This window comes from Euprymna scolopes, chromosome 26 (assembly GCF_053919585.1).
Source record: "Euprymna scolopes isolate OS-2025 chromosome 26, ASM5391958v1, whole genome shotgun sequence".
NCBI classification, from domain to species: Eukaryota; Metazoa; Mollusca; class Cephalopoda; order Sepiida; family Sepiolidae; genus Euprymna; species Euprymna scolopes.
The window spans coordinates 30763849-30780739 of NC_136507.1; the positions used below are offsets into that span (position 1 = coordinate 30763849).

Sequence of the window (16891 nt, forward strand, 5' to 3'; positions counted from 1 at the left end):
CTTGCTTTGATATGGTTGGTTCTTATCGAGTTATCTTGTGCTGCAGTTGTTAGAGATTCAGTTTCTCGGTTTATATGTCCTTTTCGCATCCATGGCCCGGTGTTTTCGTTATTCTCATCTTTTGTCATTCTTATGAATCTTCCGTGGAGTTATTTCTCTTCCCATTTCTCTTTTCTCGTTTTGTCGTTTGTCTCTATCTTTTCTGCTTTGTTTTTTTCAGTGTCTCTCGCTGCCATAATTATTCTTTCAGTGTTTTGCATTATGTATTTTTCTAGTTCTTTTGTCGTGTCCTTCACACAGTCTTCTATAGAGATCAGTCCCCTCCCACTGTCTTTCCTTTTCACGTAGAGTCTGTCAATATCGTCCTTTGGGTGTAGTGCATTATGCATGGTCATGAGTTTCCTGGTTTTCTGGTCAAGTTGTCTCAGTTCTTCTTTTGTCCACCCTATAAACGGTCCAGAGTATCTTACTAGTGATACTGCCCATGTATTAATACCTTTTATTAGGTTTCTACTATATAATTTAGTTTCCAGGAGTTTTCTTGTTCTCCTGAGGTATTCCTTTCCTACTTTCTCTTTCATTTCTGTTGCTCTGATGGTGTCCGCTTCCAGAATTCCCAAGTATTTATAGTTGTCTTGTTTCTCTAGTGCCCTCATTTCTGTTTGGTTGGGTAGTTCTATGCCTTCTGTCGTTTCCAGTTTTCCCTTTCTTATAACTAGTTGTGCGCACTTTTCCATTCCAAATTCCATTTGGATATCTTGGCTGAAAATTCTGGTAGTGTTAATTAGTGTCTCTAGCTCCTTTTCGGTCCTTGCAAAAAGTTTCAGATCGTCCATGTACATCAGATGGTTCATTTTTTTCCTCTGTATTGGAGAACTTGTATCCGGCTTGGCACTTTCTCAGAATACTGTTCAAGGGCATCATGGCTATGATGAACAGTAGTGGTGATAGCGAGTCTCCTTGGAAGATGCCTCTTTGTATGTTAATTTCTGTTATGTGTTGTCCATCAGCTATCAATTCCAGTCTCCATGTTTTCATTGCATTTTCTATTACGTTGGTGATCCTGCTTGGTATTTTATACATTTTTAGGCATTCTATTATCCATGCTTGGGGGATCCTGTCGTACGCTTTTTTGTAGTAGATCCATGCCATGGCTAAATTCTTTCTCCTTCTTTTTACCTCCTTTAGGATCTTTTGATCTATATATAACAGGTCATGTGTTCCTCTTTTTCCTTTTTGGCATGCTTTCTGCTCCTCGGGGATATTATTATTATTATTATTATTATTATTATTATTATTATTATTATTATTATTATTTATTTATTTATTTATCGTTTTTTTTTAATTTGTTTTTTTTTTTGCAAATTAGTTCATCAGTCAAATTATTCTTCGTAATATATAATAATCAATACAGAATTGATTCTATAATACATATGCAATCTGTATAAATTAAAATATCATGTTTAAGCATAATGTATGACCGGGCAACGCCGGGCGTCCAGGTTTTTCTAAATGTTCAAATTAAACTTATGTAATGATGTTTTCAAAGATATGACTAAGTTTCTTAATTCAAACTTCATAAGATTTTTTTTTTCTTTGTAATAAATGGATGATGGGTTTCTTTAATTTAGAGTTTGTATGATTCTAGCTTTTTTTTTTTTTAGGGTTGTTTAATGTTCCAAGCTGGTATGTTTAGTACGATGAAGTCATGTTCGTCTGTGAGGCAGATGTGAAATGGATTTTTTTATTTTATTTTATTTATTTTTTTTTTTTAAACATAGCAGATTAATATTTTGGATGAACAATCACTATTGACGATTTTCCCCCACTCTCTACTTGTGCTTAAATGTAAACGCAGATTCCATGAACAAAGCTTCTTCCACAGAACCGGCCGCCTTTGGAACACTGTTCCGCTGGCATGCTTCCCAGTTGAATACAACATGATAGCCTTCAAATCGAATGTAAACAAGTTCCTATATTTGTTTATTTATTTACAGACTTATCCTCATTTTCATAGTTGTTGCTTCATTGTGTTTTGGCCTTCTAAATAATATAAAACAAATTACTCATCTCCAAGTTCGTGTTAAGCTGTCCCCATATATAATTAAATTCTACCCATACACCATAAGTGATTACTACACCATTACCTACATTCATTAACCCTTATCCTCGACTGGCCTACGGGCCTTGATAAGTGGTCACTCTCAAGTAAACAAGTGAAGCATGCATGGTCCCCCCCCCTAAGTGCATAGTGAACGAGGCATAAAAAAAATGACTAAGTTCAGCATTTGACCCCCCCCCTCCATTTAGCCCTCAAAAGTCTCCAGAGGACGTCAAATCATGGTGAAAATGAACAAACGGTGCAGTTTTAGGCCTTAACTAAATTTGAGTTCAGCACCATGCAAAACTGCTAAATAGACATACACAGAAAATTCTGGACAAATATGGGAAAATAGTTCCAAAAATGGAGTGTTTTTATTAGCCCTAAAAGAGCCCCTGGGGCACATCCAATAGTTATTGCGAAGTATAGACAAACAAAATTATATAGAAATCAGTTAGTTACAACTTTTCAGAAAATTTTATAAAAATCCAAGGTATCAAATTTTTTTTAATACGCACAACAGTGAAAAGGAAAAGAAGAAGGAAACGACGAATGCGCATGAACATGGCTTTGGTTTGGTTGTTTTGTTTTACAAAAAAAATAAATAAAATAAGCTGGAGAGTTCTAATCGTAACAAAAGGGAGGTAAAAAATTTTTGTTTTCAGATTTTCGCTAATTTTTTTCGAAAACTATTGTCATTAATAATTTTCTACCTTATCATTTTTTATAATTTTTGGATATGTTCATTACTGCGACATAACAATTCAGTAGATGCCATTAGTTTCACTTGAAATTCAATATTTTAAGTTTCTAATTTCGATACAATAACAAAGAAGAACCCTACTTTTTTAATGTTCGTTTTACTCTAAAAACTCATGTAAAATGTGCATATATTTTCGCAAATGTAAAAAATATCCTTGTGAGGCGTTGATCTATAGATTTTAGTTTTACTGGTTTCTTTTTTTTTTTTTTTTTTTAAATCAATAAATAGTTATAATTTCATTATTAATACAAGCTATGAGAATATTATTTAATCAATTGGAATTCTTATTAAGAGAATGGTATATTATTTAATCAGTTGGAATTCTTATTAAGAGGAGTAATTTGTATTATTTATTTATTTATTTGCAGACTATCATCCTCATCTTTTTAATTGTTGTTTCACAACGTTTCGGCCAACTATTCCTCTGAGGAAAGATAGATAAAGATGAGGATGATAGTCCTCAATAAATAAATGAATAAATAATACAAATTACTCACCTCAAAAAAGAATTCCAATTAATTAAATAATATACCATTCTCTTTTTTTATTTTATTTTACTTCAGTCGAAGTTCTCAGAAGTCAAGGGGCCCACAACCTGGGGCTAACACTTGAAGTCTTTATGAGATAGATATTCGAATGTTCCATTAAAGTTCTTTATCTCTCAAGCACTGACTTAGTAAAGAAATTGAGAACATAATTTTCCTCTCCCCAAATAACCATTTTCATACGTTGTAGTATATCTTTCATTTTGGTCTCTTGGTCTTACTGAATTCCAGGGCAAGAATTTATCTAGTCTGGTGGAGTATCCAGCTTCGTGCTGTTACTTGAGGTAACATCACTTGGAGAAGGTGCACCATTCCTCGTAAAAGCTAATATAAGTTAGCCATAGTGAGGAGATCTTATTTGGGCTGCGAATACTATGTGATTTTGAATATTTGGTCAGGGTTTACTTCTATGGAAAATGTATCCTCATGCCAGGCAGTTCTGACAAACCCCTGTACAGAGAGACCTTAGACACTTGAGGACAGTGTCTAGTAGGCATTCAAGTTCTCTCCTATATCATTCAGTATGGACCCGTCAATGGAAGATCAGATAACAAATAAATGTTGATTGCCCTTCAGGGCCAATAGCGCAATGGATAAAGACATTGAATCTTCACGGTTCCAGTCCTACCCAAAGTCGCCCAAAGGCTTAGTTGGCCAAAACGTGGTGAGACGACAACAACTATGGCATTTGTATCCCGTTGCGGTTAACCACCTGACGAAGGCCAGAGGAATAGTTGATCAAAACGTTGTGAAACAACAACTAAGAAAAATGAGGATAATAGTCCACAACAGATAACGGATAAATAAGCTATGAGAAATTAAAAACACTTGTAGTTGGGGGTGGGGGTATATAGATTTTATCATAGGTACCAGCACTAAAAAAATCCCGTTTAAAACAAAAACAAAACAAAAAAAACAAAAAGTTTAAAAAAGCATTTTAGAAATCGTGTGTCACAAACACAAATTTTCAGATTCTGATAACAATTCCATTACAATAAACCTTCCAATTTTTCCCATTCCCAGTTCCGGTTTATCGTCCCAACACTAGTATCTTCTTGGATATATATATATATATATATATATATATATATATATATATATATATATATATATATATATTAGTGGCCTGGCAAAAAAAAAAAAAAACAACCAAGCAAAAAAAAACAAACTCGCCACATTAAAAAACTGTGTCTAATTTGCTTAGTGGAGAAGCAAATAAATAACTAAATAAATAGCAAAAAAAGATTCTTAATATGAATATCAATACACACAAAAAAAAACAAAATTATAAGAGTGTGTATATATATATATATATATATATATACACACATATATATATATATATATAAAATAAAAAATTACAATTAAATTTACCAAAATGATCCAAGTATATTATAAATATTAAAGAATTAATATTTATAAAGTTATCTCAGCCAGATGTAAAAGCTCGATAAAACCAAATAGGAGATAGAGCTTATAATACGAGCAAACAGTTAATAAAACATGTTAAAAAAACACTTGTTTTATTAACTGTTTGCTCATATATATATATATATATATATATATATATATATATATATATATATATATATATATATATATATATTATTATTATTATTATTATTATTATTATTTGCGGGTAAACAGTTACATATGGTCGCTACAATAGCCATCTGTTTCAGTCAAAGAGACTTCCTCAGGTGACCTAGAACCCATATATATATATATATATATATATATATATATATATATATATATATATATATATATACAACAGTTGTTCCAAAAATAAAGCTTTGTATTTGTTTTAACTCAAAAAGTTTAACAACTATGAAGACGGGAGTGATACCATTAAAACGAGCAACCTTTTTTTATGCTGCAGAATTTATTTTTCTACATAGCCACTACCATTTTCAATGCACTTCTCCCAGGGACTCTATGACGCATCTCGACTTCAGACGCACATCAATGACAGGAGTTGCTTTCTTAGAGTCTCAAACCGTCAATATCTGCAGCAGGGAGATGAAACTTTATAGTCATGAATGTATAAGTTCAGTCATCATAACAATGCAATTTGCAATCCCCTCTGATCCATTCAAGCAGAATAAAAAATAGGTAGCATTATTTTTGGAATGCCCCTCGTAAGCTGTGGACGACTATAAATGCTCCCTATCTTGGGTTGAGCATATTAAGGAACGAAATAATAAACTGCTAGCGTAAAAACAATGCCCTTTGTGTAAACAAATGGAGTTTAGGTCGTTTAGACAATGTAATTAGACATTGTAATTTCATATACCCATCTCAGTAGCATCCAAATACCGTTACGATGAGAAGTGCTAACTATTGCCTGGGCAGTCGAGTTTCCATCTTGGCTTGAAGTAGTTCCTGGTCTAACTGCACTGGTGAGCTGTGATACAGTGAAACAGTACTGTATGTGAATGACTATATATATTAGTGGCATGGCAAGGACACAGTGAAGACAACCAAGCAAAAAAAATCCCTAAACAAAATTTATCCCAAAGTAGTAAAACAGAAGCTGGCCTGCCAGGACACTAGATATACAAGTGTAGGCAAATTTGGGCATATTTTATTGGTTTGAAAATATAGGCTCTTTTTACCAATGGTCATAAAATTTTAAATTGCTAAAGTAATTTCTTTTTATAAAGAAAATCGCCGCCAGACAATCCTCTTTTGATTACTTATAAAATCTAATTTTCTTAGTTAAAAATAAAACTATTTGATCAATTTATGTGATTTTTGGAATATAACAGCCTTGTTCCATGATGGAATAATAATTTCCTGTATTTTTAAAAAATTAAGTTGAATTCTAAATAGGAACCGAGCAATGTATTCTAGGAATACAAATAATTACCCTATTTACACAATTACTAGCAGGGTGACCCGACGTTGCCCAGGATTGAATAACGATCAACGGATGTTTCACACTTCTATATTTTTATTGTCATCGAAAAGGGTCAAATCACCTATTTTCAATCAAATCAATTAATTGCCTGCTCTAGTTCGGGACCCATCACAATGCACCTGGAGGAAACTTTACATTTCTCCCTACAGTGACTTAGTCCACAATACATTGTAGTCTACATTGCACTGTAGAGAATTTACTGTTGATTTTATAAAATTAGTTTTTTATATATAATGCATTGAATTAAAGATTAAAAAGCAATATTGATACTTATCGAAGATATTCTAATTCAAAACCTATCTAAGAACACTGCCAGGCACATAGAATACCTTCGTGTGAAATTTCAGAAAAATCGGCTCAGGCGTTTTCAAGTCCATAGGGAACGAAATCACACAGGCACACACACACGCACACAGACACAAAGTTCCTTTTAGAGATATTTGATAACTCTATCCCACATTAAATAACCCATAGTTGGTTGATATGCCATAAACCACATCAAACTAATGCTATAGGTTTGTGGTTTGGGGGACTGTCAGAGTGTTAGAATAAATTGCTTTGACTTTTCCAGAAATAAAGGATCGTGGTTATTCCCCTTGGCCGGAATTAAGGATTCTGCCATATTGATTTCTCGAAAACACGTGTATACTTTTAAGTTGATAAAACCTTTATGAAAGGCATTCCCATTTATTCTTCTTTTATCCCTACTTATCATTTCAATCTTATCAACTTAAAAAAAAAAAAAAAAATGGACAAACTACTGCGTCCGGACAGATTTAACGTAGAACCAACAGCTCCGAATTCGGAAAAAAATCTATAAACACTGGAAATTGACGTTTGAGTATTAACTTACGCACTTTAAACAACAGGGAAATAGAAAATAATGCACAAAATTTCTTTGCCGTGATTAATTCAGTCTCAGCGACAATATTCGAAATAATAAGTGAAGCTACAGATTACAATGGCGCTATAGAAACGCTAGACGCTGTTTACATAAAAGCGGCAAACGTTATATTTAACCGACATCAACTTCTGACAAATAAACAGAAACCGACACAAACTATCAACGATTTCATGCAACAACTGGAAGCACTTGCCAAATCTTGCAAATTTCAAGCAGTAAGCGCTGAGGAGAACAAAAAGCAATATATCCGTGACACTTTTATTAGCGGCATCTCCTCCTCATCTATTTATCAGCGCCTACTCGAAAACCCATTCTCAACTCTACAAGAGACCTTTACAATGGCTAGGTCTCTAGAACAAGCGGAGAAGCATACGATAAGCTTCGATAACTACCCGAACCTAGCCGCTACTGTAATTAAACCAGAAGACACTCCCTTAGCCATATAAAAGGAAATACCCTACCAAAAGGAATTTGTTTCTTCTGTGGGAACACACGACATTCACGGGCGATGTGTCCTGCGCGTAACGCCGAGTGTAGGAAATGTAAGAAAAATGGCCATTGGGCGAAGGTATGTAAATCTTCCTCTTCCACTGCTGCTGTGTTATACGACCCGCATCCCCAACCCCCACCCCCACCCAATCTCTCCTGACTAGGAACGGGTGGCAAAGACATTACATACACAAAATGCAAAATAAATGGGTAAATAATGAACACTACAGTGGACTCCGGCATCATGGGGACGTTTATCAGCAAAAATACAGCAAGAAAGCTGAAACTTTTTATTATTCCCAAACAGAAAACCGTAGCATTGGCGGACCCTAATCATCATGCCAAAATCATCGGCGAAACTATTGTTGACATCTCCCTAAACAGTAAAAACCACCACGCCATGACAGTGGAAGTAATTAAGGATCTGTTCATTGATATGATTATCGGAAAAGACCTCCTAAAACAATATAAAACTGTGACCCTGAAATTCGACGGTCCCGGGGAAGAACTTGTTATCGGAGCAATGCGTAAGAGGGACAGTTTTACATGTATCAAAATTTCTCCTCCTCCCCTTTTCTCTCATCTTTCTACAGGGACGACCCCTATTGCCACCAAATCTCGTCATCACTCATTCAATGACAACATATTTATTAGAGAGGAAACTGCCAGAATGTTGAGGGAAAGCATGATAGAACCCTCTATATCTCCTTGGCGAGCCCAAGTTTTAGTAACCTCTAACGAGAATTAAAAAAAAATGAATGGTGGTCGACTACAGCGACACCATAAATAGATTTACAAAACTGGATGCCTATCCCATGCCGAACATTAATAAAATAGTTGATGACATAGCTCGATACAACGTTTTTACAACACTCGACCTGAAGTCTGCTTGCCATCAAATCCTAATTAGTTACGTCGATCGGAAATACACAGCATTTGAAGTAAATGGAAAACTTTACCAATTTACTCTTATCCCTTTTGGCGTCACTAACAGATTAAGTGCCTTTAAAAGATGCATCGATGGCATTGTAGAAAGAGAAAAATTAACAGACACTTTTGTGTATGTAAAAACTGTCACAATATGCGGAAAGGATCAAAAAGAGCATGACTACAACCTTCAAAGGTTTTATAATGTAGCGAAAAGATACAACATCATGCTCAACCAAAGTAAGAACATCATTTCTGCTACTTCTATCACACTTCTTGGTTACACAATCCAGAACAATCAAATTGCTCCAGATTACTTGAGGCTAAAACCACTCCTTGAAATGCCACCACCTCTAAATTTCCGGTCACAAAAACGAATAATTGGTATGTTTTCTTACTATAGTAAATTCATTTGAAACTTTTCTGATAAGATACTGCCTCTCAATCATAACAAGGTGTTTCCACTGCCCCCGTCTATTCTAAATTCTTTTCAGACGCTGAAGACCGACTTAAGAAATGCTACCCTTATAACTGTTGACCCGGATAAAGAATTTGTAGTAGAAACTGATGCCAGTAATTACTGCATTGCTGCTACTCTAAACCAACAGGGTAGACCTGTTGCATTCTTTTCGCGGACACTAAACCCGAATGAGATTAGACATCGTGCTGTCGAAAAAGAAGCTGCTGCGATTGTCGAAGCTCTCCGAAAGTGGGGACATTTCCTATTTGGGAGACATTTCAAAGTTATTACAGATCAAAAGAGCATCAGTTTTATGTTTGATAATAAGAGAAAATCTAAAATTAAAAATGATAAGATATGTCGTTGGCGGATCGAACTGTTACAATTCAAATTCAGTATTGTTTACCGCCCAGGAACGGAAAATACAGCTGCTGACACATTTTCTCACATCTCTGCATTAACGCACACTTTGCAAGACCTTCGCGACTTGTATGTTACACAATGCCATCCTGGTGTCACACGACTCAACCACTTCATCAAGACAAGAAACCTTCCTTTCTCTTTAGAACAAATTAAAAATATAACAGACTCGTGCTCCTCCTGTCAGTATCTGAAACCTAAATTTGCCAGTTGTAACAAAGGAACACTCGTACAGGCGATACTACCTTTCCAGCAATTAAACATCGACTTTAAAGGCTCTTTACCTACTTCTGTGCATGGTAACAAATACTTACTCACTATAATTGATGAATATACTCGCTTTCCCTTTGCCTTCCCCTGTAAAGATATGACTAGCAAAACCATGATCCATTGCCTAAACCAACTATTTTCAATTTTTGGTATGCCCAATATGATACACACTGACCGGGCTGCCAACTTCCTTGCAGGAGAAATCAAAGATTACTTACGTGGCAAAGGTATCGTCACCTCTGAAACAAGTAGATACCACCCTGAGAGTAATGGGCAAGTTGAGAAACTCAATGGGACTTTATGGAAGGCCATCCAAATGACCTAACACTCTAGCAACATGAAACTGCTCCATTGGGAAGATATACTACCAAATGCTCTCCAATCAATTAGGTCGTTACTATGCACTGTCACTAATATGACTCCTCATGACAGAATGTTCAAATATAGTCGTAAATCTTCCTCCGGAACTTCTGTTCCCACTTGGGCAAAACCGGGCCCAATATATGTCAGAAACCATACTAAGTCTAGTAAGCTCGACTCTCCGATAACCCCTGCTACCTTATTAGACGTCAACCTCTACTATGCTCATGTGCGATTACCCTCTGGTGCAGAAACAACTGTCAATGTGCGAGACCTGGCTCCTAATTCCTCAAATCAAGAAGACCAACACGATGAAAACAATCCTGCAAGCCCTGAAGCCCCTAAAGAACTGGCAACTGACGAAAACTATACCTATGTTAAGGAGAAGAATCCCTTACCTGATCCTGAAAATATCCATGCTCCCCAAGATGTGGACACTGAGAACCAAAATCCCTGTGAGTCAGTGCAGAGATCGTCCAGAATGTGACGATTTTCAAGTAAATATAAGGACTTCCTAACCTAGTACTGAGCAGACTAAATTTAACTTCTGTAATTCCATACTTAATTATTGTTGAAGGGTAAAATGTTAGAATAAATTGCTTTGACTCTTCCGGAAATAAAGGATCGTAGTTATTCCCCTTGGCCAGAATTAAGGATTCTGCCATATTGATTTCTCGAAAACACGTGTATACTTTTAAGTTGATAAAACCTTTACGAAAGGCATTCCTGTTTACTCTTCTTTTATCTCTACTTTCAAAGTCCTTTTTTTCTTAGTTTGGATGTGGATATTGACAAAGCTTAATATTTTCAAAAACTAAAATTTAAAAAAAAAAATTTTTTCTGAGAGCAATGTTTTTTAAGAGGAAGGTATTCTAAAAGCAATATATTCTATATACAAATAAGTATCATATGTATCGAATTATATTTGACAAACTTTATTCGGCATAACTGATGGGTGGTCGATATGCCATAAAACAAACAAAACAAAACTTTAATAATCGTCATGTAAACGGGGTAATTAACAATTATCTGTCCCTAGCCATTTTTTTTTTTTAATTTACACATGGTGTAAATTATGACGTCACGCTCGGAAGAATTAACGTAAACAATAAACACACATACACCTCACACACACACACACACACACACACACACAGTCATCCATAAATGCATCACGGTTGACTAGTGTGGCTAGACATGTTAAACTTTTTAAGCAGATTTACAAACCAACCAATAGTAAGGATCTCTTAACCATACGACATTTCGGTGCATGCGCATTATAATTGGATATTAAAAAAGTGCATTTTACGTAAAATCAGTATTACGTACTTACATATAATATGGAAATTAATAAAAATTCACCCTCAAAATATCGAATATAAAATTAATCGTAAGAAAAAATGAAATTTATCAAATAATCCCGTTTTATCGGGTGTGAACAATTCTGTATGACAAACTGACTTATCTCCCTTGAATTTTGCATTGCGAAAATGGCGGGTTGATAATAATGATTTTTTTTTTGTAAGAAAAAGTTCTAGCAGATCTTCTACTTGATTATTTTTCGTAATTTTTGGAATCTTTACTAATTTCGACATCATACGTCAGTAGGAAATAGCATTTCCACTTAAAGTGCTTATTTTAAAAAAAAATTATTTAGATATCTAATTATAATGGAAAAGCGCGCTAATTACCTCCGTTACGTAAGAGCTATTATAATCTGCATGCTTCGTATTGTCGACAGCCCAGAGCGCTCAATTCTTTTATCGAGACGTATGACTTGCGTTGTCGTGTCAACTGTTTACTTTAATCTTTTACTTGAGGGCTCAACCCCGAGCAAGAAGCAAATATCACTTTCTATTTTTAACGCAATGTGAACGACCGTAGGGGCGTAGGGGTCCCGTGTTGAAACCATGAAAGGTATGTCTTTTATTACACGTGGAATTGGGTCGATAAATTCCCAACAGTTCGTTGAAAAACTTGCAGAAGATTAACTTTGAGAACAGCTAATGCTCTGTTGCGTAACTACGAATATATATTATATAAAACCAATCTGTATTTATTTGTATGTGTATGAATATATATATATATATATTCGTCTTGTCACACACAAGCGTTAGCGAGGAAAAAAAAAAAAAAAACAGCCGGGCGAAACAATTTCAAGTGTTGGCACGTCTGCATGGCTGTGACATGAAGCGAATGTGTGTATTATAGTTTCAAAAACCGCCGACAGATGTCACTTGTCAGCCAAAGAACAGGAGTCGATAATTCTTCCTTTTCTAAAAGTGCGTGCAAACTAAAATGATATTTTTATACATTTTGATACAATCTTTCTGCACAAAAAAAAAAACAAAAAACAAAACATACAAATTATTCTTAAACCTCTGTAAATGTTTCATGTTTTTTAATTATATTTTGCTACATTTTTATACAACCTTACCATAAAAAAAAACAAATAATTCTAAAAACAATCTATAAATGTTTCTATCATATATTTATTATTTTATTTTCAGTTCACTCATTGAAAAGAAATTATATTACATTTTTTGGTGCTAATGCACTTACTGATCCGCGCTATTTTTTTTTTTTTAAATCGTATTTCCAAGTTTAATTAAAGTTTTATATGTTTTTTTTTTAAATTCAATTGTAAGGTTAAAGTACAGAATAGGTACAAAACACCCTCCCCTCTCCATGTGAAAAATGGCTTTTTAAATAATAAAGTTATTATTTCAGCACGGATCAATAAGTGCACTTGACTCATGCACTTGGCATGAGTACCCATTTTTTATTCAATAAATGTTTCGATTATCATATTTTTATGTTATTTATTTTGTTATTATTTTTACGTTATCGTAAACACTTATTTATATTTGAGGTTCACATCTCTTTTGACAAACAGCACAACAGCAATCGATAACTCGTCTCCGTTGCCTATATGTCACTGACATGCAGAAGTGACCAAGTGTTTAGAGGAAGGGAGAAAGCAAATAGCAAGTTTGATAACCATCTAAAATAAATTGAGAGGGAAATCCTTCACTTTTCTTTCATAATGAGACATTTTTATTTTCGTTTTTTTTTTTCACCCTTTCTTCTTTGTATATCGATTGATAACATTTTAACTTTCCAGTTTGAGACGTTTTCTTTCTTTTATTTTTAAACTTCAGTGTTAAAACGTTATTCTATATGAATATGGAATATTAGTGTGAACATGGGCGGAGCATAATTTTTTGTCCGCCATTTCTGACGAAGGATGTATTAATCGTAATTAATAAACTAGATTTAAAGCTTTCAAAATGCATACAAAATACTGGACATAATACTGGATTCGTGGTGTGGCGGTTAAAGTTGAAAGTGAGTCTCTTGAGGGTTTTAGGTTCAATCTTTACCACAAGCGATTAAATTAAAACTTTACCGGGCCATGGCTGACGGAATAAGAACAATATACTTCGTTGGTTAAATAAAAGGTTTTCCTCGAAATTATGTACAGGTTCGGAGTTCGACATAAAGATTCTCAAGTTCAAAATGACGCACATGGAGAAAGTCGGAGTTTACATCGGCCGAAACGACGTTAAAAATAACAACCAAAATGAGAATAGTAGCCCGAATAATCCAAATTATAGGTTTTTTTTTTTTAAAACTTTATTTCCACCTCAACACAAACCTTTAAAATGACGACGTTATGCAAGTTTTCGGGTATGCTGAAAACGAATATCACATTTAAATTTGGGGCAAAAACATTTTTTTGATAAACATTAAGATATTTACGATCCAATGCAATTCATTATTATGTTTTCACTAGTGGCCATGTTTTTCCCAATTGAAAAGTACTAATACGCATGCGTGTTACAAAACACTTCATATGTTAATGGCGAACGCCACTGGCATTTGTTAAGTATTTAGTAATGCATTGGAAAAAATGTCTTAATATCTAGAAAACTACTTGTCTGTGCCAAATTTAAATGTGATATTCGTTTTCAGCATACTAATGATTTTAAATGTGACTGTTAAGATGGGAAGAAAGTAAAAATTGTCTGCTTGTTAAGAGTAAACAGATCGATTTTTTTTTTAATATATGGTTTTAAGCAAAAACATTACTTTCATGTAGGAACTCGTAATATGTCCAAAAATTACGAAAATTCGAGTAGAAAATTATTTATAGTTAAAACTAAGTAATTGGTTATCTTTCAGATGCAAGGTTCATTGTTTACTTGCGGTTTTAACGATGTAAGATTCCGTTGTACGGAAGACCAAATCGGCCAAAATGTCTATGATGTTTTTATTGGCGCTTTTCTTCGTATTTTTAATAACATTTTTTGCACCATTTACAAGTTCTTTTTACAAATAATTTTTTTAATACTGTAATAGTAAAATAAAGATACATTTATTAATTATACGGAATAAGTATCTCGTAATGTTTTCACACGAGATTTTTTTCCTGTTGATTTCTCTTTTTTTTTTAATATTAAAATTGATTTAAAGTGATTTTCAAGCCTTTAACATGACGGAGTTTATAATGAAAACTAAATTACCGTTAAAATTAAAATAATCTTTATTAGAAATTTGTAACAAAATAACAAAATTATAAAACTATTAGATTATAATTAAGAACTTTTAATTAAACAACGTGAACATTTTATAATGAGTGTTTTCATGAAATGTATTTTTAATAATAAAAAAAGTGAACTTTTTTTACTTAAACTTCATAAAAAAACGTATCCAATATAGAATTTTACTAAAATAATTTTACTATTACAGTATTAAAAAAATATTTGTAAAAAGAAACTTGTAAATGGTGCAAAAAAATGTTATTAAAAAATACGAAGAAAAGCGCCAATAAAAACATCGTAGACGTATATTATCATTTAAACAGTATATCAATTTAAATATTTAAATTCAGTAAATAAATTTAAATATTTAAATTATGGCCGATTTGGTCTTCCGTACAACGGAATCTTACATCGTTACAATCGCAAGTAAACAAGGAACCTTGCATCTGAAAGATAACCAAGTAATTTATACGGAAAAGTGTGAGAAATTGCACTTTCCTTAGATGTGAACGAACACCTTGAAGATTGCGAATACAAGGGACATACTTATCCCCCTTTTCGCTGCTTTAATGGCTTTCCAACGTTTGTACTACAAATTGTAGCCTAAAGCGATAGACTTTTCTTTCTTTCTTTCTTTTTTTTTAAACTAAAAACACAACAGAAGTTGTTCTATTCGGTATTTTCGTAATTTTTGGATATATTACTATTTTCGACATGTCAATTAGGTAAGTACTGTTGTTTTTTTGCTTAAAATGACATATATTTAAAAAAAAATCGATATGTCGACTGCCTTAATAAGCACCCAAAAGTTTATCAAATTATCACAAAAATTGCGAAAATTGTTTTAAAAAACTTAAGAATAAAAAATGTGAACAAATAAATAAATAAATAAATATGAATTACGTCACAATCTCGAAACCATTCTTTATGCAACTTTGAACAATTTTAAACTTGACTCATTCAAAACAGACAATAAAGAAAGACGATTAAAAATATACATATACATATAGATACGTACAAAACAGCAAACTTTAAGAACGGGTTAATTTTTCGAGAAAAATATAAAGTAAAAACGATAATGATGAAGAAAAAGTTAAAAAAAAAAAAAAAAAAGAAACATTCATAGTTTTTTTTGTTGTTGTTTTGTTTTGTTTCTTTACCTTGTCTGCCATAATGAATTCTTAGAATCCTAACTTAGCTGCATCTGGAACCTGTGGCACTTCAGAACTGACTAAGTCTATTAACAACGAACAGCCGCCAAGATCTGCCCCCCCCCTTCTCTCTCTCTCTCTCTCTCTCTCTCTCACTCACTCACTCTCTCTCTCTCTCTCTCTCTCTCTCTCTCTCTCTCTCTCTGCTACCAGGAATCTATTTTCTATTTTTGGGTTTTGTTGTTACGGAGTACCAAATTCTTCTTCACTCTTAAACTGTTGTCTTGTATTTCGGCATTTCACCTAAATACATCACTTCTTTTTTTTTCTTTTTCTTTTTTTCTCTATCTTCTTCATCTCATCCAGCTTCTTCATTTTTCCTCTATCTCTTTTCCTTTTCAGGGGTTTTTTTTTTAGTCATCACCGCCTCCCTCCCATATCACAGCAGGTGCGTCGTGTGTGTGTGTGTGTGTGTGTGTGTATATGAGTGTGTGTTAACTTTGATCAAAATAATTAGTATCCTCTCCCCCAATCACTTTCCTCCCACGGTCACCAAAGGATTAACTCTTCATCTTTCCATCTTTGTGCAAAGGGAGGTTGGTCATCCCAGTCGAAGACACGTCCCCAACAATCAGTTTGACAGATTCCTGTCCATTTTTGAAGTGGTCCTGTGACAGGTGTGGTTCTGTGCAGTTTCAGGAGGTCCACTCACCCAGGTTTTACCGTCTCTCTTTGAGAATCGGTTATTTTATTATTAACCGTCTTGAGGACCTTAATAATTTCACCTTTCTTCTTGTTTTTAAGTCCTCAAAAACAAAGAATGCCAAATGCAAAAAAAATGCTGGTTCTTATATTGAAAATGTCGCATCAATGAACGAACACAATATTATGATTAAAATAGTAGTTTCTAATCACTCTCTCACGTGCAATAAATTTTAGGAACGTACTCACAAATTGATGGTGGTCAGGTATTTGCCTTTTACTTTTCTCAATTTAAAGTCCTTTAAAAATTACACTCCTTCCAAATACGTGCA

At 33.8% G+C, this 16891-nt stretch overlaps 1 protein-coding gene across 1 annotated transcript in view; it reads right to left on the minus strand.

The window, feature by feature from the left end:
- Positions 1–15975, minus strand: part of LOC145247807 (uncharacterized) — a 112711-nt gene extending 96736 nt beyond the window's left edge. Inside the window, exon 1 of the mRNA XM_080109441.1 lies at positions 15867–15975. Coding sequence (XP_079965567.1) covers positions 15867–15878 — 12 coding nt within the window. The 5' untranslated portion in view covers positions 15879–15975. The remainder of the gene's footprint in view (positions 1–15866) is intronic.
- Positions 15976–16891: the final 916 nt, after the last annotated feature.